The sequence below is a fragment of the Symphodus melops genome, assembly GCF_947650265.1.
Source record: "Symphodus melops genome assembly, chromosome: 18".
Lineage (NCBI taxonomy): Eukaryota > Metazoa > Chordata > Actinopteri > Labriformes > Labridae > Symphodus > Symphodus melops.
Window position 1 is genome coordinate 14,598,033 of NC_136708.1, and position 22,569 is coordinate 14,620,601.

Below are 22,569 nucleotides of genomic sequence, written 5' to 3' on the forward strand. Positions count from 1 at the left end.
AAAGCAAGGACAGAAAAGGTTGCATAAAAAACATCAATACATACAAGGTTGAGATGTTTAGATTAAAAAGGGAACAGATTTGATGGTCATGCCATTTACAGTTGGTAAATAAATAAATAGTGAAAGATAAGTTGAAGCTTTGAATACATCTCTAAATGATTCAACTGGTAATTCTTATTGTTAATCAAGAAATGCTTTCATCACTCAAGAGTCTCTGAATTATTTAGAAGAAAAATGCTTTAAAAGTCAAATCTTGTCTTGTTTCAATTAGTTAAAAAAAATATTATAGATACATTTAAGCAACAATAGACCACTTTCATCGCACTCTTCTGAATTCAAATGAAAAATAAATACACTTCTTACATGCATGCCTCAGTGATGACAGGAGCCTTTCTCTCTCTCTCTTTATGTCCGCCCTGTGACTGTCCCCCCCCCCCTGCAATCCAGAACAGCAAAAAGGTTAAAGATAATGGATGGATATGTGTTAGTCTTTTTTATGTCAAAGAATTGGACTTTTTGTTGTCTTTGCACAAGATCTTTTCAAATACTGTGTTATAAACCAGAAAAAAACAGATAAAAGAAATGGTGCAGGAACAAAGAAACTTGTAGAAACTTTGATGAGGTACAACAAGAGCAGCTCAGTGTGAAATGACTATTTTCTCAGTTTCCACTTGCTTCAGGACATGAACCTGTTCCCTTTGAGGAGCTCTTTAACATGTTTGAGTCTATCAGTTTAAATTGGGTTTCATGTCAACTGTACATTGTCCAATATTGCATAACTCCCATCATAATCATTTCAGCGCCTTTCCCACAATGCCGCTGAAATCTCCGATCACAGCAGTTTTTTGTTTTCAGGGTAGTTTGACACCTTTTGACCTGCAGGAGCTCACATCAGACTCACAGCTGAAGGCAAAGCTCAGTTACACAATGTTCCCACATAATACTAGTGTGATCAAACTTTATATAAACAGAGTTGGTAATTAAATACTGCGCGGTATAAAAAGACAAAAAAAAGTCTTAAAACTTCAGTAAAGCATGGAACTTTGGATGAAAGAAATATTGAGCAGAGTGTGCGCCTTTTTCCAGTCCTCATTTGTCCTTCATAAAACTTAAAAAAAAAAAAAAATGCATTAGTGCTGTTAGTTTTTTAACTGCATGTCACAGTGTGCATGCGGGTGAGGCTGCTCAGACTGTGGCGCTTCATGTAAACGTGGAGCTTCACACGACGTATGTCGTTCATATCGCCAAGATTAAAAAGACAAGTAGAGGTTTTGAGTTTGATCCAACTCTTCTTGCTCCTTTTAAAACAAATTCTCTTTTCGTTCCCCAGATCTCAGCCTCAGTTTTTTTTTCTCCCCACATCAGGTGAAGATTTAGAGTAGCTTCATTATGTACGAACAATCCAACTTGCTCATTTCCAGGCGGTCAACTGCACTACTCCACCTTCCAGATGGCGATCTTTCCATCATGTTTGCCAGCTCCGCTGAGCACGTACCGATCCTCAGCAGAGCAGAGCGACTTCACCTCGTCGTTGTGGCCGTGAAGCTCCTTCAGAACCTGATGGCCCTCTGTCTCAAGGATGTAAATCTTCCCTTTGGTAGAACTGCGGCCAACACCGCCAACCCACACCTGGAGGAGAAACCGAACAGATCGAATTCATGTCACGGTAAAGACAAACGGCTCCAGTGTATCGTGAATATGTGTTCTGTGTGTGTGTGCATTAGTGCAGTGTATTAACCTGGTTTTTAACTTTGATCATGCAGTAACACCCGCTGCAGTCCTGCAGAGACACCCGGTGAAATGGTTTTGTAGTGTCCCTAATGTGCCAAACACACACTTCTCCTGAGCCCGCACAAACACTCCACAGCTCCTCCCTCTGGATCACAAAGAAACACAACGGAAAATAAGTCAAGCTCAAATATAAAACACACAAATATCACTGAAGTCAGAGAGTGTTTGTGTGTTTGACCTCGGGTAGCAGCAGAATAGAACTGAACTTGGCTGCGGATCCTTTCTGTTGCTCTGGTAAATTAAGACGTTGTTTCACTGAACCGTTCCTCCAAACTTCCATGATATTTTCCCTAGAGCCTAGAGAGAGAGGGTGAGGGGGTTGCTTAATAGCCATAATAAACTGTAATGTTTCCTCTTTGTACAGTTGAGTGTTATTGTGTAACTTACAGCACCACAGCGTCCCATTACAGCAGGACACAGACTGCAGGGAGTTGCAGGAGAGGCGAAACTGCCTCTTTACCTGAGGAGGGTGACAAGATGGGAAAATCAATCACCTCACTTTGGTTTGAAACAAGAGAAGGAGGAACAGGAGAGTTGGTACGAATTACTGAGGCGCAAACAATTCCTTAAAATGGGAACTTTCAATTTAAGTATTTTTTTTTTACAGCATTTTAAAAAAAAGAATTACTTTAGTTTTGTACTTGATTAACTGTTGTTGTTTTTTTTGTAACAGCAATCTTATAAAATTAAAGTTTCCACCTAACCTGTAGTGTTGACACGTCCCACACCATGACGCTTCCCTCTGTGCTGCACGAGTACGCCACCTTCTGGCTGCAAGTCAACAAGCACTTGTAAGGCCAACTCTTACATCAGCTAAGTTAAACAAAAAGTGAACTGTCTGCTTAAAAATAAAACGTATGACGAGTAACAACACAGTTATTCAATTTAGAACTTCATTTTTAACTCCAAACATTATAATCATGGGATCACAATAAGAAACAATACATAACTAAGTATGCAAACAATTCCATCAAGAGAATTATGTCCTTTAAATATTGTTTGGACTTCGTTGCAGATGGGACTCTTGGTGAAATAGCATTGTAGTGTAGCTAACACTGACCTGTATTTGTCTGTGTCGAGTGCCAGTCCTGTGACCTCCGCCCTGTGTTCGGTCAGCTGTCTGTTACAGACCATGGCCACCATGCTGATGATGTAGATCACTGAATCCTCTGAGCCCATCCAGACCTGGTCCTTATCAACACCCAGCATGCAGTTCTGCAACAACAAAGAGACTTGATAAGTCAGACAGGAATATGAAATGATCAGGTCAGAATTATAAAATGATGAGGGGATGTTTGTGGCTCAACGGGGAGGTTGCTGAGCGGAGAAAATGCAGCAGGGTGCAGAAGAGTGTAAATGGTAAATGGGCTTGAGCCTATTTAGCTTTTTTTAGTCTTTTGATGACTCAGGACACTTTTACACCGCAGGTCAACCCTACCTGTTAGGACAGGGCAATATGGACCAAAACTCACATCTTGATAATGTTTTTGCTGAATGGCGATGCTCGATATATATTGACATGTCTTATATTACCGTCAGTTGCACAAATTCAACATATGTGTTGTATTTTTTAGATATTTAGCTGACCAATTAATTTTTCAGTCAGTGCAAAAATAATTAAAGAAAACAATGATGTAGAGTTCAGACCACATGAGGACTTATTGCCCTTCTTGTCCACTAGATGGCAACATTGACCAATAAACACTAGAAAACATAGGGTCCACTTTTACAGATTTAACAAACTAAAAAAGCTAGCTAAAAAAAAAAAAGTAAAGACCTAAGACGCAGATGCGAATAAGAAAGAGCTTGTCTCCACATGTTTACCTATTTTCTTATCAGCTGCCTCTTCCATTTGCATTCTTCAAGAAACTATGCAAGAGTGTTGATCCAGGTGTTTAATCCGTGACCTGGCAGTAAACTATGTGAACAAATTCTAGTTAGATTTAAAGAAAGAAACTCTGTGTATCTTTCTGCTCCTGGTTAACAGATTTCATGTGACTGTGACCTGCATGCTTGTTGGAGAAGAGCTCCGAGCCTCCAAGATGTCCTAAAACGCTCTCATACGTCAACTCATTTCCCCGTGAACATTCTCCTCTAAGGGCCACCCACTAACTTTTTTCTTATCTATATTTTGATGTAAGGGGAGAATGAAAACTATTCTAAACACACTGCATCCTCCTGAAATGAAACCTGTGCTTGAAGATAACTGACACTGAAGTAAAGCACTGTAGTGGAAAATAAACCTGAAAACAGCTTCATCTGTATCTGATGTCGATTGCATGCATGTGAAGTTCATCTGTTGAGCCTGTCAAAGAATGTAGAGCAGTCTGACATGATTCCTTCACTGATGGGAAAACTTGAAAACATCATGTTTACGGCAAAATTATGAATGAGAAAACACCTAATTAGAAATTATTCTTCAGGATATCTGACAGCTTGACTTGGATACATATTTTTAATACGTATTTTTAAATTAGTTTTATTACTTTACTACAGGCAAACGTTCTCCTGACTCAAGTGTCCTCTTCAAATTCAAATTAAATATAAAACGAAGTCCAAAGGTAGGGAAAAAGAGATAGAAATTAAAGAAAAGAGTCGTGCGAGTTTGAGAAATGCACTGATTTGGAGAGATTTTTGTGCAAAAATCTCATAATTTGCTTGAATCCCACTCTTACTGGAAACAATATGGCTCAGCTTTTGCGGGCCCTAACTTTATTGAGGCATGGCACCTGTTGCGAGGTATTTAAAGAGAATGTGATACAGCTACAGTTGAAGCGTTTGTAATATTGGAGTTTTCCTTCCGTCTGTGTTTTATTATTATGCCTAAAGGATTGCATAAAACCAAAATCTTTCTTAAAAAAACAAAAAACAAAAACATCTGAAAACTAAGCAGCCACACTTAAGAATCTAACAATACAACCAATGCCATTCGAACTCTTACTGCTCTCGCTCTCTGTTTGCTGGGTTAGGGTGTCTCGTGTGGTTTGTTGTCAGGGTCTTTTTATTGTGCAATCGTCTGCATGTGTGTTTTGGCAAGCAGTCAGACTTAAGTAATGTCAGCATGTTGAGTGTGAGAGAGTGTGAGGGCTCTTTACCAGTCTTGCATTCCCGACTTGACAGTTGTGTGTGAGGGACCAGGTTGAGGCATCAAACACCATCACCTTCCCCCCGCTCACAGACACCCATAACTGACCTGAAACACATACACGTCAGTTATTTCTCAACACCTTATCACAGTTTTGTAACCAACAGCTGCCAGATTTTACTCTTTCAGGATGTTGAGAAGAAAAAATTGAATATCAGCCAACAGTTTGAATTCAAACACCTCATGTTCAAAACTATTTTTCTGCTGCCTGACTCCACCTTCACCTAACGGTCCAACTTCCTCCACCGCATTCATTGCTATTTAAAAGCCTCCCTGGTTGGGGGAAAAAGAAAGTAACATCCTGTATTTCATAGAGGGAGGGAAAAAGAGGATCAGTGGGACGTACAAGGAAAAATAGAGAGCTTTGGTGAGCTAGTGAGACACAGTGAGGGAGAAGGGAGTAGAAAGAGGAGGGACGTGGGAATGAACTGGACACATGCCAGGAATTCAAATCAGTGACCTATATTCAAACCAGAAAGCGAGGACGCGTCAGAGAGGGGCAGGGAGGGACACCGTGAATGGTCAGATTTGTTCTTTTCCACGGACAGACGTCCCAAAGAGACGAGCGCTGCAGAAGAATTGAGCAGTGTTTGAATATGAGGGATTCTCTGAGTATGAGTGTGCACAAGTGCGTTAGTGCTGGGGGTCAGTCGGACTCAAGCAGGGCGGCTGAGTGGCCCCAGATGGTTGGTCTGCTAAAGGCTGTGGCTTTGTGGTTCTTTTTTTAAAGCTGTTCCCTCTTAGTCTTCCTGCCACGTAATGCGCCAGCCTGTCTTCTCCAACCTCATTAAAATCAAAGGACCGCATACAAAGGGTAAACAACAGATAGTAAAAAAAAAAAAGTCACATTGGATGACTCAACACTTTGGTGTTGCTTGGTGGAGTTGTTTTCCTATCTGTGGAACTCTCCTTGATGGATAGACATCCTTATTTCAAAAGCTGTTCCCTCACTGCATGCTTTTTATGATATAGGGAGAAAAACTGTATAATAAAGTAATTCCAAAATCTGCCTTAGTGTGTGTTGAAATCTGTGTGCAGTCAGGGACCCTTTGATGCATGTCACCCGAGACCCTCCGGTTCCTCATAAAGTCAAAAAAGTTTACAGGTAAGAAGCCTTGCTGCTTAGTCTCTTAATGAACTCAATTGTTGGAGAAACATGTGGTGCTGTTTGGCTCTCAGGGTAGAAAGGATCAGTGATTACACAGAATAACAGATTCTGGCAGAATACTGGATTCAGTTCGCCCAGTATCTTGGTGTTTTCAATCATTCAAAAGTGAAGTACATGTACTCCTAATTTATATATGCAAACATACACTTCTTCTTTTCTTTTTTTTAAAGATTTCTTTATGGGCATTTTATGTCTTCGTGGTAGAGACAGGACAGTGGACAGAGTCAGAAATCAGGGACAGAGAGAGAGAGGAGACTGACATGCAGGAAAGGAGCCACAGGTTTGATCTGAACCACTCGGTGTTCCACATTTCTTTGTTTTAAATTATGTTTGAGGAAGTCAAAATCCTTGGCACACTGAGTGAAAAACCTTAAATTCTCTTTGCGTCATGGCTGCAACTGGAAAAGTGAGCCCGCCCTCGCCCTCCAGTAAACTTCTGCTACTTTCACATCGTTCAAAATCAGGATGGCTCTAGATTTACACGCCAACATGCAAAGACTAAGAGAGGCCAAATTGTGTAAATTTTAAAGAGTAACAACTCGAGAAAAGGCTTCCCTCTTTTCTTGTCGTTCTCAATTCCGTCTTATTCGCTTTCACAGCTTTTCTGTCAAAGGAGACGGGAAAAGGAAGTGTTGTTAATGTGCAGCTTTACGACCGCTTTCGGTTTATGTTCAAGTAAAACTCGGTGACTGAGTGAGTAACAGAGAGAGGTAGTGGCAAAGCAAAGGTCGGATGCTTGTTTGTCAGTCTCTGTATTCGTCAGTGGCGCCTTGTTAGTGTCAAAGACGGAAATGGGGTTGTGAAACTGCTCGAAGAGAGCGAAAGGGAGAAATCCAGCAGCGTTATTGAGCTGATAATATGAACACCATCCAGATTTCTCAGTTTCAGGGACTCAGAAATGAAAGTAAATGTGTGTTTGTCTTTTACCTGGTGTGTATAGAAGCACATCTACAGCCTGAGGTGTAGCCAGTTCCAGCGAGGGGTTAATTTTGTGCTTCAGCGTCTCTGCGGTAGTCTTAGGAACCATCATCGGCACTGGGGACACACAAACCACTGTTAAAGAGAAGTAACTAACCTTTCACAAAAACACACACCACATAGCACCCATGAGCAGAAGTATATCGTGTTTCCAAATCAGCTCAAACCAATCCGAACCGATTAGTTTAAATACGCTAACTGCAACGGACAGAAAGTCATTAAGCTCCACTCCCTGTGATTATTTGGTAACAAAGAAGAAATCAAACTCAAATCAAAGCAATTAACAATGAATTTCTTGTTGAAAAAAGGTGCAGGGTTAATCTTTTTTTTCTTTTTTTTTCTTTTAGATTCTTAAAATTGAACAAACAGTTCAAAATCATCCTCCTTTACCTTCCGTCTTGATGCGGTCAAAGTGAGCTAGCTTGGAGGCGGCGTAGATGGCTTTACTGTTCTGGAGGCTGCCAACCACTGCGTCCATTAACAGGGCGTTGGTCAGAGCTTGCTGCATGTACTGTGGGTCCTACAAACACACATGCATTAGGATTGACAGAGAAAAGTGAATAGTAGGAGCTTTGCATAAAACAAAAATGTGTTTGCTAGTGTTTTTGTTGCAGACCAATGAAAAAAAGAAAAAACAACAAGAAGAGGCCAAAACAGAAAGTTGACAGGAGTGCTTCTACTGTCAAGAAACTTAAAAAGAATGAAATAAAGAAGGCAATTGTTAAACATGTATAACATGTGCTGTGAGAAAGATTTACAGGATGTCATAAAGTAGGCAGAACACAAAAGGAGACCGTACAGAAATAACTACTCAGAGGAATTTAAAGTCAATGTGTCACTTCTGATGATAAAAGATAAAAAATAAATAAAGTTTAAAGACAGGAATAAGAAAAAAGATTTCATGGCGTGAACATAGGTAGAGATTAAAAAATAAATGTAATACGGCTTTGATTGCAAACTGATTTAGTATTCTAAATAGGGAGAGCCATCATGATAACATACAGCTGATCATTCATATATTGACAAAAAAGAGCCACATTTTAAAAAAAAAAAATTTTTTATATACTTTATTAATCCCGCGAGGGGAAATTCGGTTTTCACTCTGCATCAATGGAGAGGTCTCAGAGTGAGGGGGCTGCCCACAGAGAGCGCCCCAGAGCAGTTGTTGGGGTTCGGTGCCTTGCTCAGGGGCACCTCGGCAGTGCTCAGGAAGTGGACTGGCACCTCTCCAGCTACCAGACCAATTTCCGGACTTGGTCCGTGCCGGGACTTGAACCGGCGACCCTCCGGTTCCCAACCCAAGTCCCTACAGACTGAGCTACTGCCGCTCACAGACTGAGCTACTGCCGCATTTTGAATATTAAGAAGAAAAAAGCGGACAAAGAGGTGAGAGACAGACGTTTCTGTTACATCTGGTTTCAATAAGGAAAGCATCTGAATTTATTCAAGCGTGCACATTTGTTTTGTTGACACATCCTTGAATTTCAACCACACCCACAGAGTTCAGTGAGGTTCCCCAGTTGACACAAATACAAAATACCTTCATAAAAATCACGATATGAGGAATAAAGGCTCATGATAACTTGGCATATTTTTTTTTAAACTCTTTTTCGTCCCCCTCTTCCTCCAGCGCATGTGTGGCATCGTAATCACACATTGAGACCTTTCAGTTTGAGCTTTACCTTGTGTTGGTCTGCCATGTTGCGCCCGGCCCACATCTCTTTGACCATCAGGTTCCATAGCTCAGTCTCTGTTTTCAAATTGGCCTCAAACGTCTCCTTCCTTCCCCAGACTCGCAGCTTGAGGCTGGGGATTCGCAGCAGCAGGAAGGGAGCGGAGGACACTTTCACCTCCTAGACGAAAGATTTTTTTAACTATTAGTCCTTCTCCTAACTCATCCCGTGAAAACTTTTTTTCCGCTTACTTTAACCTTTTCTTTCGATACTTAGAAAATGCATCTCTTTAACTCAACATTTCTATCGTCTCTTCTTTTGTCTCACCTCTAAATCGCGATATTGCGCCACCTCCACATATCCCGGGCGTCCATCAGTTAGGAGAAAAAGCCGTCGTTGAGTCATGGCGATCTTCCCCACACCACGGCTCGTCTTCACAGAGGAGGACAGCTTGAAGACGCACTCGCTGGGCTCAATGTGCTCCAAGACAGACGCAGGCAGGCACACCTGAAAAATTACAACAACAAAAAAGTGTCCACTCACTTCACTGTGGACTTTAGAATATATACGATTTTACGAAAACAAGCGTGGAGTTCTGCTCACGGATGACAAAGCAAATTCTTGCAATTTAATCAGAAATGATTCTATCTTCATGAGGTGGAGTTTTTATTTGACTTTTAATTCAAGTTTAAAACGTCCTTAATTGTAATTTGCCAATGTTTGCTCACTCTTAATTACTGTTTTGTTTACTCATGGTTCCCACATAGTTTTTGTTTGGGTTGCTATCGATCATATTTATTTTCCACTTTACTTCTGTCAGTTTTATGTGATTAAATATAATTGTTCCACCTTACCTACATATCATGTCATTCTTTTTTAAAATTTAAAGTAGTTTGTACCTGGTGTCAATAATCTTTGAAGATTATGATTTGAAAAATAAATAAAACTCATTTATCATCAAACTTATCAGACCCAAAGAATCTCTGCAGGGTACCATCACACTGAAACATATTTTTTTCTCTTCTCTAAAACGTTTAACTAATTAATTGACAGGGCTTCATTCTCAACATTGAAGCCTTGGTCACTGATTTTTTTTTCTAAGTGCGGTAAAGAAAGCAGATAATTTTAATTCTGCTCTGCTGGCATCCTTGAAACATGGATTTTCCACGTACATGTCACACTGCACAGTCACACTGTGCTTTTGAGTATGACTTCAACTCATGTGGTCAGTGCTGTATGTTCTACATTATGGCCTTTATATTGTAAGCTCAAAACAAAAGAAACACACAGACCTCCTGAGCCTCTGCCTCAGTCTCCTTCCAGATGGTGTAAAACACCCGAAATAAATCTGGACCAACCTGCTTCTGATGACCTGCGAGAAATAAACAAACAGGAATTCAGGAATTTCATTTGACATAACTATACCCGTTTAAACTATGTGCCACTATCTCTTACACACAAATCAAATCCCCTGGAAGCAGACAAGGCCGATGCCTTTATTTTCTCAGTCCTGATAATCTTACTACATACAGTGCAGTCTGTGCACTGCCCCACACCCAAGTAACCCTCCCCCAACACACCCACACACACACACATTAACGGCCATTGAGCAACAGAAAAATCCCCCATTGTGAAGGAAGGTAATTTCTTGGATGTCCAATGTGTTCTAAATAATGTGACTGCTTGATTTTATCAGTCTTATTTGTAAATGTAGCTATATATGATGCAGAAATGCATACATTTTAAACTATTACAGATCTTACTGTCATGGATCTACATCGTGGTTCACAGGCTCTTCAGATTCCTTCCTATACTGACTTCACAAAACCACAAAAGGATAATAACCGTCTTTGAACTTTTTTAGTCAAAGGTTACTGAAGTGTGATCAAACTGAGAAGCTAAACTACATACTGCGTTGTAACAAGGTAACCAGAACTCGCTCCTATGCAGGTCAGATAAGGAAAGGAAAACTTGACGCGAGGTTACAAACAGAAAGGACATGGGTAGTGTAATATAGATAAGGTCAAGGTCGCTTCAATGTCAGAATTTGGCTGAAACCTCAGATGTGAGTACCATTAACTCTGACACTAAATTTAAAACATTGGTTGTTTCTCAATCCAGAGCTGTTCAAGACTTCCTGTTTAACACACTAAATTTGACATCACAGGAATGTTGTCACACTGCCTGGCACGACTTGCTTCTGGCTGCTTGTAATGTTGATATACTGCAAAATGTAGACACAGTGGTGTTCAAATCTGCTTCGTGCACGAGCAATCCCATTCAAATGGAAATTCATATATATTCAAATGTAGAATAATTTTTATCTGAAGAATTCACTGAAGTGTAGGTAGTAGTGGTTTTATGCTTGATCGCTTACTTTTCCTGTAAATCAGCCTTAAGCCACATGCTATCAGCCTGTTAATAAGCACTGGAGTCAAACACAAATCAGGCCTGCATGACAAACCCTCTTTCTTAAAGAAGGGGTAAGGTAATTATTAACCTGAGGAACAAATGTTTGCCTGGAAAAACGGAGCAGGAGGAGGGGTGTAGTGGAATATTTGTGTGCTCTGGTGTATTTATGCTGAGGCAGTCCAAGCTCTTGGAGGTGAGAGTTTTGAGCGAAGCTCTGCAGGACATCCTGTTTGATCAAAAGTTGAATTACAGACTTAGGGCCTCCAACAACCACTACTTACTTACCAACTGTTAGAGCATCAAAGAGTCTGTGTATGGTTCCTTGATCTTTTACAATGCCGGACTCTTGGACACATTTCACAAACTCCTCCAGCTGCATGTACTTTTTCGGCAGCTGGAAGCGCTTCACCGCACCTTCCTCGTGTCCGTTGCCATGGCACGCACGTTCCCGCTCCTGATCTCTCTTAACCCGACTGATAAGACGTTTAAGCTCTGACCGTCTGTCCGCCTATGGAAAAAAGATTGATCAGTTCCTGTTACACAACTGATCAATGTCGTTTCAGTCTAGTCTTTCAGTTTAGAAGCATCACTGACAAAAATCATCATAAATATCATAATTATCTATTACTCTCCATTCAAACGACTGAACTGAATCCAGACACTGGCATCAACACCCCTTGATAAGCTGGACTGACCTGTAACCGTTCAGCCTCTGGCAGAGAGTCAACCAATGACTTCACCATCTGGGAGGGGAAGATCTCTGAGTCCGTCTTATAAAGACTCTGGAAGTCCTCCAGTGCATCCAGACGCCTGTTAGACACGGTGTTCACCAAACCACGCAGGTAGTGATACCTAGACAGAGAAAAGGATTGATTTGGGAAGTTATCTATAAAGTCTGTCGGTTGATTGGATTATTTAAAGTTTTCATAATATATGTGTCATTTGTATGTTTTTCTCCATTAGGTTCCTGTGAGGATTTCTTCGTTGGTACTGAAACACACAGACACTATACGCCTCTATATGACCTACAATAACACATGTGGCCATTGTCAACAAGGTTGCTAACTTGTATTTCAAACTAACCAACTGTCTTAGATAAATTAACACAGATAAACCATCTCTCCATTCTTCAGTACCTGGCCAGCAGAGAAGACTCGTCTGGTGGTGTCGCATTAATCGACTTCCCCAGGGAAGCAACCATTTCGGAGTAATAGTTCTGGACGTAATGATAGGCCAGTGGAGGGGGAAACTCTGGAAGGCGGAAAACCTTCACAGCTCTCTGAGGAAACTTCAAGCCTGGAGGTTGACAAAGGACATTAAAAATGGTTTGCTTTGATCACCCTGCTCTCTCCATTAATCCCAGTCCTGCAACAACACTGACCAGCATCAGGAGTCATCCTCCTGAGGGAGGCTGGTCTGTTGAACCTGATGGTAGGTAAAGTGTCATTGGCAGGTTGTTCCAGGTTAGGTAGGCTGGCTCCCAGCCTCTTGCTCAGTCTGTTATCAGGACTGGTGTAGCTGCTGTAACCAGTCCTGGAGAGCTCAGACATGGGAGGACGCCGAGGAGTCTCTGTCATCACTCGATTCCTGTAGAAGAGGAAAGTGAAGTTGACCCTGGAGTTACATCAGTCACTGTTGTTTTAAGTAGATTAAATAAGGAACTCAACATCATGTCAACATTTGTATTTCTATATAGAGGTCATTTATTGTTTCATTATAGTGGCAGGATGGCTGGGAAATGCAAACAAAGAACACTTTTACAACGCTTGAGATAAATGTAGATTTTGTAAAATGTTCTACATTTTAAAAAAAAAGAAGAAAATTATAAATGCAAAACACTTTACCAAGGCAAAACAAATGTACTGTACATTTTAGAAAAAGATGTGAAATCCTTTTATGAGCACCGAGACAAATTTACAAACCACAGAACACAGGTTCCCAAACTAATTTACAAACCACAGGACCTTGCCGATAAGTTACTGTAAAGATGCAGGAAGTGATTGAGGGAGTAGACAATAAGTCGGTTTCAGTGTCTTACCGTCAAAACAAATTAATTAACTGCTCATTCAAATCGCTCCCAGCTTTTGTTTGCTGCGTTTTTCCTGGTTCTAGGGCTAAAAATATTATTTTCTTTATCATTTTGCAACAACAAACGTTTCCTGGTGATAAGTTAACAGTTCTGTTTTTGTAGCTTTTAGTTTTTGTCCACACATGTCAGAATATTAAATTGTTGGTTAAGACAGGTGGACATATTTGTAAGTTTTTTGGGAAAGACAGATTCCCCTTAAAGCTACTCATTGTGTCCCGGTCTTATTCACACACAAGCAGTGACGGAAACCATAAGGTACAAGGTTGAAAATAAGTGAACCAAAGGAAGGATTTTAAAATCTCCTGACAAACAGCTACAAAGTGCCTGCCTGTCAATCAGGTCAGCCATCCACCTTATTATAAATAACTCTTCTCCTTCATAAAATCAGAAAAGTTCGCCCACCTTACAGTGCGTGCCAATAAAGAGCTACTAGGGCCTAATGAGTTTTTTTGAACCAGGCGGTAAACATGTTTATTTCTGCTCTAAAACTGGGCCTTTTGGAATAGTATGTGTATGTGTATGTGACTTTTGGAAATTGTGCAGCCCGTCTTAAGTGGACACTCCATAAGCTGCAGTTTTTCGCGTCTGCATTGGCTTCAGTGTTCAACACAGGAGGTTGCCGCTGGCTTGTGACATCCTACCTGTGTGCATGGTTTCTTGTGTTTTGCTCCATGCGGCTGAAGGTGTCCCGTTTCCTGTTCAGCCTGTCTCGCAGGAATGAGTGGAAGATATGAGTGTCTAATACCTGGGGACAGTAGGCAACAAAGAGAAGAGAATGCAGCACAGATTGTCAGAGTTTGCTTATCTCTCTCTGCGTGTATGTGTGTGTGTGTGTGTGTGTGTGTGTGTATACCTTCTTGTAAAAGGACTGGTCTGCTGGCTCCCTGGTCCTCAGAAACTCCTCACTGTTGAAAACTCTGTGTTCGTGGTTTAGAAAGTCCTGGACACCTCTAAAAAGATGTGACAATAATTACGTTTTAATCAGAAACACTTTAGGAAACATGGAGACATTCTTTAAATGTATCTTAATGTGGTGAGTGTACCTGAATATGTTGACCACTAGTTCCAAGGTGATGTTCTGTATCTGTGTGTTGAGGCGTGCCTGCCAGTCTCTGCGTTGGGATCGCAGTGCATTCGCATCTGTGCCTGCTCCGAGGTGACACAGCTCCAAGTCATAGTGAAGCTGAAGACACTCTGCCCTAACATGTCGATAAACACCAAGCGAGTAAGAGCTGTGTACTCCAGAATGACCACACAAGTGCTGAATTCAATTTCACACGTTCAAAATTGTCCTTTAAAACTTCATTTAGCAAGTAATTAAATTTCGAGAATCACAGTGATTTTGTTTCTACAGTAGAGGAGTGACTGTTCAAATTAATAAAAGTGATGCATCAAGAGAACAAAAAATGTGTGTGTGTGTGTGTGTGTGTGTGTGTGTGTGTGTGCGTGCGTGCGTCTGATTTCGTGACTGCGCGTGTGTTACCTTGACATAAAGCTCTCAGCTGCTGCCAGAGGAATAGATGGTAGATCCATGGTTTCAGACCATGACAACTGAATAATGCCATCATCAACGTTCACCAGGATTAGCTCTTCTGTCTCCTATGCACAAACATAAATACAGACCCACACATCAACATATTGTAGGTACAATGGGTACAACCTATTACATCACAGTCTGACCGTTGCCTGCTCTGATACACTAACAGTTATTGTTCAATACATGAGCTGAGCTACTGTACTGCAGTAAATGAAGATGAATGTAGTGGAGAATAAACCGCTATTGTTAAGTACTGAATGTGAGCTCGGGCTTGACGCATTTGGTCATTTGAGTTACACTTGAGCTGTTGCTAAAACGTTTAATAAATGTTCTGACGTTTACCAAAAAGCCAAGACTTAAGAGGACAGGCTGAAAGCAAAACAAAATGTAACAGGTTGTAAGTAAGAGCCTAAAGTGTACATTTCAGTTAATATCAATGAAAGATTCAGCGCTAATCCCTATGCGTTCTCCCTCTGTGGGGAGAAATGACAGTATGGATGTTGACCCAACCCAAAGAAAGAAAGTAAAGACTTTAATCCTGAATATGAAAAGCTTAGCTTAAATGGAGACGGTGACTATTTGTACTCACTGCAGCCACCTCTTCGAAATGACTGATGTGACAGCCCATGAGGAAGGCTGTAGGAGCCATGAGAAAGTCGAGCATTCCTCGAGCCAGGATGGGAACATAGGGCTGCTGCCAGGACAGAGGCTGGAAAAGACGTCAGGAGAATAGAAGACCATTTAGATCGTCTTAGGATTGTTTATTTTTATTTGTCTGTTTATGAAGCTTTGTGATAATCGGTATTATGAGACACAATAATGTTCCCTTTCTACAGACCTGCAAGTACAGCAGTAAACTCTCTGCAACCAGAGTGAGTCTGGCCCAGTCAGCAGAAAAGAAAACCAGCCTCTGCTCCTGTAGGAGGCACGACAGCACCTAGAGAGAGGAGGGACTCATGGGGTGAAACTAAACACAGGATTTTAGTACCAAAGGTATCACAATATCACATTTTGTTTCTTTAAAATGATGCAAAAATAATGACTTCATGTCTTAACACTCGGTCTACCAGAATTCCGCAACTACTAGAACTACCATAGCAGTCATTTTGACTGCTCGAACATAATGTGAAATATATACACATTTAGGAAAAGTCGGGGTCCTATTGGTACATACCGTAGGTTTTTTTAAAACCAAGTTATGACGTTTCAAATTTTGAATGACTAGTTTAATAAATAGTTTGAGTAACCATCAAGTAACATTAAGTAACAGCACATTTATAAACAATTAATAAACCATTTATGAACCAATATTAAACATTAATAAACCATTAGAAAAATATTAATAAACATTTATAAACCATTAATAAACCATCAATTAACCATTAATAAACCATCAACTAACCATTAATAAACTATTAATAAACCATTTATAAACCATTAATGAGCCATTAATAAACTATTTGTAGACCATTTATAAACCATTAATAAACCATTAATGCATACAATGCAATACCAGTTTCTGCATTACCTGGAGTAGTGTTGTATGGCTGAAACGGAGAAAAGGTAAATGCAGGTCGATGTCGATAACAGGGCTGTCCTGATCCTCCCTCGATGGAAGAACCACTTGGAGGGGACGGAGAGTAAATGACTGTAACACAGAAACACGCAAAACAAATTGCTGTCGAGATCTGGACGATGAAATTGCTCACACCGAGAGAAACGAATAATGGGGTCTCTAAACTAAGACAAACAGAGACAGTCTCTCACCACATGGAGCCGTCCAGGAGGTGGGAGAGGGACCAGCGAGAGCTTGGCTGAAAATTCTTTGATGGTCTCTTCAAAGTCAGCTTGTCTCGCAGGCCGCAGCTGGACCAGGAGGCTGAGAATAAAAAGACAAGAGAAGGTGGTTATTTTATTAGGGTTAGGGTCATCCATTGGCACTATGCATTAAGTTGAAGTAATTACCATGACAAGCAGTCTCTCAGAGCGTTGTAATATGGGAACTTGGAGATGACACACAAAGCAAAAGGTATGTAGAGACGAGACTTTGCTGAATTCCACCTGTGGCCATTCTGGATGGAGCCTTCCTGACAGGACTGGCAGAGCAGACGGACAATAAGACAAATCTTTCCAGATGTCATAAATTCAGTGTGAATTTGTGTTTGTGTAGCAATCTGTGTTTGTACCTGCACAGCTCTGTAGAACTGCACAACAACTCCATGGGTTCGGTTCCCAAATAGGTCAGTGAAAACCAGGAAGTGATAGCTGTCTTCTCTCTGCTCACTGGCCAACTGGAGGCCACCTTGCCAATGGAAACCAAGAACATGTAAACACTAAGAACAGTTGAGCTGTGTGCAGAACTGAAGGGGAGAAATGAAGGTTTTTGTGGAAATGAGATGAAAGCTGCATCAGACACTTCAACCTACCGTACAATACAGAGGACACCAATGTGTGCATCAATCAAAACAACATATTATTTGTATTGTTGTATATTATTTGTAAACATGCCTAATGTGTTGTTTATAGTGATTACTGATATGTGCCTCTCTGATGATATTTTGATTGTTGTTTTATATTTGTATTTAATGATAATACTGTGTGGCCAGATAAATTCAAATTCAAAAAACTTTATTTGAATTCATCTGGCCACACAGTAGTATCATGTATGTATGTACTTTAAAGTCTAAGAGTGACACAAAAAGTGTATCGTTGGTTTGGTTTTTGGAATAAACAAATGTGTTTTTTAAACATTTGAAACATGATATTCAGTCCATCAGTGAGCAAACACTCTTTACCAGGGAAACAGAGCTGCGGTAAGGCGATGAGGTCCAGATCCTTTGGAACACTGATGTCCTCTGTAACGGAGGACACGTCAGTACGATTGGTTGATTCTCCATTAGATAAAACCTCTGCAGCACGATCTCGCCTCTTCTGTAAACAAAAATAAAAACAGAAAAACACTGATTTTTCTGTGACTGGGATAAGCACATGCTTGCTAGATTTTGACTCGTGGTGAATGCAGATTTATACGGATTTGTATTCACAGTTTTTCGCTTCTAGATTTGTTTTACCTTCTTTATAAAACTCCTCCTCCTCTGGACACGACTGAATGCCGGCGCGATCACCTGGCTCGAGTTAGTCTCCTTGGAAACAAAGGGCGGGGCGTGGACCTGCAATACCTCAGCTTCCAGCACGGGGAACTCATTTAACTTACTCTGCTGATGAAGCTATAACCGTTTAAAAAATAAATTAATACAGATTTATACGTAGATGCCACTGTTCTCACATAAACACCCAGTGTCAAGTTCTTAGTGAATTTATATTGAAGATGTTCCATCCGGTCAGTTACTTTAAAATAAACAAGTTCCAGTTTATGCATTAAATAGCGATTACTTCGACATAGAGTTGATATTGGCACAAGAAGCATGCTATGTGTAAAAGAAGCTTGTATCGGTTTGTTGGATGACTTTATCATGATTAACAGCATGCACATCCTCATGTATGTTTATGTTGTGAAGTGTATTTACCTGGTATATGTCTCGAAGCTTATCACTGGAAGCTCCAGTTACCACACACGCCTCCAACAGTCCTGATGGTAGCTCTGCCATCACATAAGCTGCCAGAGAGACACACACACACACACAAAATGTACATTTAGATTAAATGACATCACGGCCATAATAACTAAGACAAATGTGTCTTCCCTGCATGTTCAGGCATTTAAGTCATTTTGTTAAAATCATTTGTTAAAATCTGAAAATACTGATTAAACAAATGCGTCAGACAGAGACGTGGTTAGGGTTTAAAATATAAACACTTTAAACAATGACTCACAAAAGATCACCAAAGCAGAGATCCGGTTTACCAAATTTCACAAAAAAAAAAAAAATCATGAGCTATTTCGTTTGTACTGTGTATTTAAATGACCTATTGGGTCTTAATAAAGACATTAAACACACACAAATCTCTTTTCCCACAACTTCCTCCAGATGTTTGATGACACTGATGCACTCTCACTCCACCGTGTCACATTATTTTGTGTGTGTAAAAAGAAAAAAAAAAAAAAAAAAGCACGCTGACACAATAACACATCCGGTAACATTAAACTTATAACCCTGTTTCGTCAGTCAATCACAGATTTTAACCAATTTATTAGCATAATCCTAAAAGTGAACAAAGAGTGTAGGTGTGACAGTTGTGATCTAAACAAGCTACATCTAAGATATGTTCTAAAATAATATCTGAGTTGGTCATAATGTTGATAGACTCATCCTAGATGACTTACTATGTGGTCAAAGCATTGAAATAAAGCTGCAGAGAGTACAGAGATCACTGCTTCACTAACTGTTCTCCATGTGTTTCAGTGGAGTTAGCAGGCTTTTCTGCATCCTAAAGAAGAATACTCAGCACAGAGAAAACTCAGAACTACATGTTCACAGTATTTCAGAGTATAAGCCTATTGGTATTGATCATAGTGAGCATCTTTCAAGTCAAAAACAGGTTTATATTCTGGTTCTTAAGCTAAAGCTAAGTATCTCAAGTGCATGACCAATGCAAAGGTTAGAACTCACACTCAGCCCACTTTTGAATCCAAATCTACGTCCCTCCTCGACACAATACACAGCCAGATGTTGTTGTTTTTTTACAAACTATAAACCACAGAACCACTACTCAGTCCCCAACACCAGGACATATGTACACATCTGGGTATAATCTTATTCAACAACAAAAAATACCCTATACATCTCTAGCCTTCTATCTCGCTGTCTTGGTAGAGCAGAATCAACACTAAACATCTGACTTGTATTAGCTGCAGCCAAAGGCAAACTCAGGAGCTGCACTACAAGAAGGCATGTTATTGTTTTAACTCGTCTCTTCTTTCATGTCGCTGTTCTCTAACCCTGATCCTTGTTTTTTTTTTCCTTTTATCTACCTTGGTCTCCAATTCCCCTTTGTCTTCCCTCTCTGTTTTACCTTTTCTCTTCTTTCTGTCTTTCAGTCTGCAGCTCATTCCACCAATGGAAACACACACACACACACACACACACACACACACACACACACACACACACACACACACACACACACACACACACACACACACACACACTCAAGTTATTAATTTCCTGAAAACCCCTTAATTTGGAGTGTGTGTTTGGCCATCATCCTAGTAGTTTTATAACCATGTGACATAAACAAACAGGTTGGACAGTCTCTTTACAACACAGGCAACACATATTTAATAATATGCAAGTTACTCTCATGCTCTGAGACTAAGAGGTAAGCAGAATCACACAACAACAACAACAAAAAACAGTTCTTGTGGATTGCTAGAATATACAAGAAAAAGATAACACTGGATAAAAACAGTCAGTGGTGACATCTTACAGCTGAGATTTAAGATTAAAGTTTAGCTTTGACAGACTTCATGTCCAAAAAAATTTACATAGAGAACATCATTCATCACCTCATCAAGTAAAGATAAATTAGAAAAATTAATGAATAAAATAAATAAGATGACAAATGCAGACACACAAATAAAGCAGCACATATTATAGACTGCCTTTAAAATGATTGTTTATGTCTTAGAACTTGGTTTTTCCACTTTGTAACACTCATAGGGCGTTTTTACATGAGATCTATGATCACGCCACATGAGGTCTGGATCACATTATTACAGAAGATGAATTGTTTTGAATCGTTAAGGGAAGCTGAATTAAAGTGAAGCGATGAAGTTGGGGTAACACACAGTAAACGTTTAACGTTTTAGCAGAGCAAGTCAACAGTTACGTTGGGTTCAGATTACGCTCCTTTAGTGGAAATGTGTGCTACTAATTTACAGACAAGACAGATAAAGTACACACAGAAACCTTCAAAATGTTAACTGACCTTCGGCTGTTTGATCATTCCCTCTGACACACTTTAGATTCACACTGAAGAAGAGTTACTGGGCTCAAGTTTCCTCAATCTCCTGAACCGTCAAAACGACTCAGCAATCTGAGCAGGGACTTCAATACGCGCGCGCGCAAACACACACACACACACACACACACACACACACACACACACACACACACAAAACTATGCACACATGCACGCGCACACGCAAACACATTGGTTTACCGCCGCTCTCTCAAACGTCAAACAGTCTATGCGTCAAACCCGTCGATTGGTTTTTCCTGTATGACACTTTCAAAATAAAACCGTTTGCCCCTGCAAAATCGTCAAGCTGAGGAAGACACCGATCCCACAGAGTATCGTGACGCCATCTATTGCACGTTTAGTGTACTGCTGTATTTAACATAAATTAATAATAAAATAAAGTTGCCTAGCCTAACTGATCAGACTATTCAGTTCATCAAATGACTAGAGCCAACTTCAGTATTAAACTTATAATTACGTCTTATATTAATGTTTTCCTGAACTTATGATTTGAATTTACCAGGGAAGTGCCTCTTTAAAACTATCACACATGCCCTTAAAGAAGCATGAAATATCAGCACATCTTAGCAAAAATAGCAAAAATATAAAAACGGCCTTTGTATTATGAGGAACTACATTATGAGGAATAGCATGCACGATGACCATCCTTACGCAAATATTTGTACTGCAATAACAAGCACAAAGCACCAGATGTCGTCGGTGGACCATTCTTTTCAGAGGAGACGCACATAGCCTACCTGCGATTGTAGGCCTACAGGAAAGTGCCAAATAGAAGAGGATAAAAGGGGGCAGTAAAAAGGGGTTGACACGTTTGTAGAAAAAATAAATTGCTATTTTTATTTTTTATTTTTTTGTACAATTTTATGTCAGAGAACAAATGAGAATTTGCCAGATACTGCCGGACTGGATGGCGTCATTAAATGTGTTTATCTGTTAGTGGCCAGGATGCTGCAGGATTGGATCATAAACTAATCTGACACATACTCAAAGTCAAAAATTATGAGTATAAACAAGTCTCAAAATCCTGCGTTCAAAAGATAAAAAAGTGTCCATTAAAAGGTGTAGACTTAAAGCTCCTGTGAGGCTTTATGAAAAAGGCTACTGGTGTCTTCTTATGACTTATTAAAGTACGGTGGGGGTCACGAGACACTATTAAGGGGGTTGCAAAATTCCTTCCAAAAACATTTAAAAATATAAAATGATTCAAAATTGCACATTTCGCCCATTACTTTGAAAATATATACACACACATGATGGTGCTTGGTCTCTGGTGTGCTGTTCTAATGCCAGTGTTAGGAGAGGCCTAATAGTGTGTGTGGATGTGTGCAGTGTCAAATATTTTAAGCACCTCCAGAAACAATGGGGGTCCCGAGTCTCTAGCACCATTATATGGGGGGTCACAGGATGAAAAGTTTGTAACTCCTGGTCTCGACCATTGGAGAAACATCTACATTACAAATTTAGCAGAGAGGTAACATTCTACTTTGACCACCAGTGGTGCCCAAATCAAGACAAACTAAGCAGCTTAAAGTAGGTTACCATAGTACACGTATAATCAATGTGGAGTTACTGTTATTGTTTTTGTTATGTGTATATAAGTTGTAAGTGTATTTTAGGCCCTTTTTAAAGATGTTTTTATTGGTCAAAACCAGATCAAATTTGAAGTGTTTCATATAGTTTTAGTTTTATATTTGTAACAAGGGGTCATTTAGTCAAGCAATAGGCCTACATGTTTTAATTGCGCAAAACGCTTTAACATAGTGAAATAAAAAGCCTTAATGCTTCTTAAGGAAATAAAATAAAGAAGTAAAGATACAATGAGGGGGATGCTCG

General features: G+C 40.0%; 1 protein-coding gene across 1 annotated transcript; it reads right to left on the bottom strand.

The window, feature by feature from the left end:
• Positions 1–587: 587 nt before the first annotated feature.
• Positions 588–20,826, bottom strand: dennd3a (DENN/MADD domain containing 3a). Its single transcript, XM_079367919.1, has 30 exons — positions 20,683–20,826; positions 18,321–18,409; positions 17,865–18,020; positions 17,589–17,724; positions 16,980–17,095; positions 16,759–16,889; positions 16,561–16,672; positions 16,322–16,441; positions 15,632–15,730; positions 15,383–15,502; positions 14,740–14,855; positions 14,300–14,455; positions 14,110–14,206; positions 13,898–14,001; positions 12,549–12,754; positions 12,304–12,463; positions 11,863–12,019; positions 11,453–11,675; positions 10,048–10,127; positions 9,083–9,262; positions 8,765–8,935; positions 7,473–7,602; positions 7,032–7,139; positions 4,887–4,984; positions 2,852–3,006; positions 2,496–2,562; positions 2,179–2,251; positions 1,970–2,088; positions 1,739–1,876; positions 588–1,629 (listed from the first exon to the last, which is right to left on the bottom strand). The coding sequence occupies exons 2-30, from the start codon at positions 18,399–18,401 to the stop codon at positions 1,435–1,437; spliced, it is 3,804 nt and encodes a 1,267-aa protein (XP_079224045.1). The 5' UTR covers positions 18,402–18,409; positions 20,683–20,826; the 3' UTR covers positions 588–1,434.
• Between the last annotated feature and the right edge of the window lie 1,743 nt (positions 20,827–22,569).

What these genes read in the sequence shown, in the direction of transcription:
- dennd3a (XM_079367919.1), bottom strand. Translation starts at nt 18,401, where the DNA reads ATGGCAGAGCTACCATCAGGACTGTTGGAGGCGTGTGTGGTAACTGGA. An exon ending in ACAAGAAACCATGCACACAG is followed by an intron (nt 12,755 to 13,897) that starts GTAGGATGTCAC and finishes CCTCTTCTACAG; the next exon opens with GAATCGAGTGATGACAGAGA. An exon ending in TGTGCTTCTATACACACCAG is followed by an intron (nt 4,985 to 7,031) that starts GTAAAAGACAAA and finishes TATGTGTTTCAG; the next exon opens with GTCAGTTATGGGTGTCTGTG.